Source organism: Brassica oleracea, chromosome C2, assembly GCF_000695525.1.
Source record: "Brassica oleracea var. oleracea cultivar TO1000 chromosome C2, BOL, whole genome shotgun sequence".
In the NCBI taxonomy this organism is placed as follows: Eukaryota; Viridiplantae; Streptophyta; class Magnoliopsida; order Brassicales; family Brassicaceae; genus Brassica; species Brassica oleracea.
This window is the reverse complement of record NC_027749.1, coordinates 46,448,943-46,452,317: the sequence shown is the minus strand read 5'-3', so window position 1 is coordinate 46,452,317 and position 3,375 is coordinate 46,448,943. Positions and strand designations below refer to the sequence as shown.

Here is a 3,375-nt window from a genome sequence, read left to right as displayed (position 1 = left end):
GTTGACTAAGCGGGTGGAGGAGGCTGAGCAGGTGATGATGGGGGTGTCGAATCTCAGTAAACAGATTGAAACACTGGAGGTTAGTGAACTTTCTTTGCTCTTTCATTGCTGTTACATTATAGTTATCTAGTTTTTTTTGCGTGACTAACACTTTTTCATTGATGTTTCCATGTCCAGGAACATGTTAAAATCCTCTCTGGGCAGGTATATTACCTCACCGTGCAGGTGGCTGACCTGGAGAAGGTCTGCTTCGAATGAAAAGCAAAGGTAAGACTCAACTAAACTATATATGTGATCATTGCTATATGTCTGTTCGAAAATGTTTATGTTTTTAAAAAAGTAGAGGTAGTTCAACTTTTTAATAAAAAGTTAACCGTTTTTAAAACTGAACTAGAACTAGAACTTAATGTAAGCTTAAGAGAACTAGAACTACAACTACAAGTAAAGTAAACTACAACGAGAACTAGAATTATAACTAGAACTTAAAAAAGCTATCATTAATTCTCTGTTGGTTGGTTGGTTGCTGTGATGAATGTTCGATTGTACTTAGTTGTAGTTAATTTTTTCCACTGATTTGATGTGTATTGACTGCTCTATGTGAACTAGTTGTTGTGTAATGGCTTCTCTAATGAATGTTTGGTAGGTAGAGTTTGTTTAATTGTTCTCTCCTATCAAAGGAAAAACTAGTTTATAAACATAGCAAATCCACTTGTAAAAACACACAACCATAAAAACACCAAACCAAACCTAAACCAAAATGGAACCTTTCTCCCTTAACTCTCCCGGGTTTGTTAACCTATTAGCTTCGCAGAGCAGTCCACCAATAGACGTAGACTCTGCTGAGGCAGCTAGTAACTCTCCCGGGTTAGTTAAACCACTGGAAAGGAGAAAGTGGGGACCCAAAGAAGACCTTGTGCTCATTAGTGCTTGGTTGAACACGAGCAAGGATCCCATAGTCAGTAATGAGCAGAAGGCAGGAGCGTTTTGGAAGAGAATAGAGGAGTATTTCAATTCAAGCCCTCAGCTCATTGGCTCCGTTTCTAGAGAGTGGAGTCAATGTAAGCAGAGCTGGGGAAGAGTGAATGAGCAGGTGTGCAAGTTTGTGGGAAGCCATGAAGCTGCTTTGAAGGAGCAAGCGAGTGGCCAAAATGAGAATGATGTCATGAAGGCTGCCCATGACATCTTCTTAAATGACTATCATGTCAAGTTCACCCTTGAACATTGCTGGAGGGAACTGAGGTTTGATCAGAAATGGAGATCACACTCTTTCTCGAGAGATGGTGCAAAGGAGAAAATGAAGGAAGCAGGTCCGGAGGTGGTGCCTGAAGAGGAAGAGGTTAGGCCTCCTGGTGTTAAGGCTAGCAAAGCAGCCAAATGCAAAAAGCACGGGAATGAAGCAGCTTTTGATCAAATACAAAGCATGCTAGCTCTGAAAAATAACATTTCCAAACAAAAGATCCTTTATCGTCTCCTAGCCAAAAACGAAGACACACTTTCTGATCAAGAAGTGTCTCTTAAGAATAAATTCATCTCTGAAATGCTTTGATTTGGTCAGTGCCTTGAATTTGATCGTCTCCTAGCCTTTTGTTTCTTTCTACACTTATTTTGCACCACAGATGTACTATGTTTTGTAACTCACAGCTTGATTCACGGATGTACTATGTTTTATAACTCTCTATATATAAACTATGTCTCTCTATCTTTATAAAATGTGCAACTTGATTCAAAGTCTTTCACTTCTCTTTCTTTAAAAAATGTGTATGTTTCTTTCTCACAGCTGTGTATGTTTCTTTCTTTAAAAACTTTGCTTCTTTCAATTCAAGAGTAGTTCACAAAGTTGTTGAAAGAGAACAAGAAACTCCAAGCTCACAAATTCAAGAGTAGTTCACATATGTCATGCACAAAGTAACTCACAGCTCACAAACGAGTTGACCAAACAAGAAACTCCAAGCTCAGAAAGTAGTTTTCACGGGTCGGGACAAGCGGTGAAGGGAGTTGGAACTCAGATCTCATCTTCACATACCGAAAAAAATATCAAATTCACTAGAAGGTAATTAAAACATGTTGCTTAGTAATAGCTTGGGAAGAAAGTATTTGAATGGATGTTCATATTTTGTTTCTTTCAAATGTGCATGACATATTATGTTAAATTAATAAGATAATAATGCTGTTCTATAATATATTTGAAAGAAAAAATATGGATTATGAAAAAAAATTGTGGATTATGAAAAAAAATTATGGATTATGAAAAAACTATTTATATTAAAATGCAACTATATGTTTAACAGATATAAAGGGAACATATCTAGCCATAATCAATAAAAAAAATATTTTATAATGAAAATATAGAAGAAATAATGAAAATAATAATAGGATTAAATATGAGTTACAAACCCCCTTTTGCCTTTTGTAGGAAGGAAAAGAGAAATAAATTGCTTCAACAATGTCTTCCTCATCAAGTGATGAAGTAGATGAAGCTTTAGAAGACATAGTCGACCAAGTAGTTGATAATTTCATCGACTCAGTGATTCATGCTCACCCCAAGAAGCAGAAAAGACGGGCTTATATCGAAAAATATCGGGAACAAGGACAAAATCAGCTATGGAAAGATTATTTCAAGGAAAATCCTACATACCAACCGGAAATGTTTAGGCGGCGTTTTCGAATGAACAAGCCATTGTTCCTTCGCATTGTCGATCGCCTAAGTAGTGAAGGTCCATACTTTCAGCAAAGATGAAATGCACACGGAAGGTACGGGCTATTTGCACTTCAAAAGTGTACGGCAGCTAGACGTATGCTGGCATATGGTCAATCGGGAGATACATATGACGAATATCTCCGACTTGGTGAAAGTACAGCACGTTTATGTTTGAAAAATTTCCCTAATGGGATAATACAATTGTTTGGAGATGAGTATCTAAGAAGACCTACACTGGATGATCTTCAACGATTACTCGATGTTGGAGAGGTACACGGGTTTCCAGGGATGATAGGCAGCATCGATTGTATGCATTGGGAGTGGAAAAACTGCCCAACGGCTTGGAAAGGCCAGTACACACGTGGTTCAGGAAAGTCGACAATTGTCTTAGAAGTTGTGGCATCACATGATCTTTGGATATGGCACGCATTTTTCAGATTACCAGGTACCCTCAACGATATCAATGTTCTTGATCGGTCACCAGTTTTTGATGACATCTTACAAGGCCGAGCACCTAAAGTTAAGTTCAAGGTCAACAACCACACTTATCGTATGGCCTACTACCTTACTGGCGGAATTTATCCGAATTGGTCAACATTTATCCAATCCATCCCACTTCCTCAAGGTTCTAAAGCAGAGCTATTTGCTGAACGTCAAGAATCCACCAGAAAAGATGT

At 38.0% G+C, this 3,375-nt stretch overlaps 1 protein-coding gene across 1 annotated transcript; it reads left to right on the top strand.

Annotated features, from left to right (window-relative positions):
• Positions 1–757: 757 nt before the first annotated feature.
• LOC106324408 (glutathione S-transferase T3-like) lies at positions 758–1,546 on the top strand. The gene has a single exon (XM_013762379.1). The coding sequence runs from the start codon at positions 758–760 to the stop codon at positions 1,544–1,546; it is 789 nt and encodes a 262-aa protein (XP_013617833.1).
• The last annotated feature ends 1,829 nt before the right edge of the window (positions 1,547–3,375 follow it).

Excerpts from the sequence above, each read along its gene's own strand:
- LOC106324408 (XM_013762379.1), top strand. The coding sequence starts at position 758 with ATGGAACCTTTCTCCCTTAACTCTCCCGGGTTTGTTAACCTATTAGCT.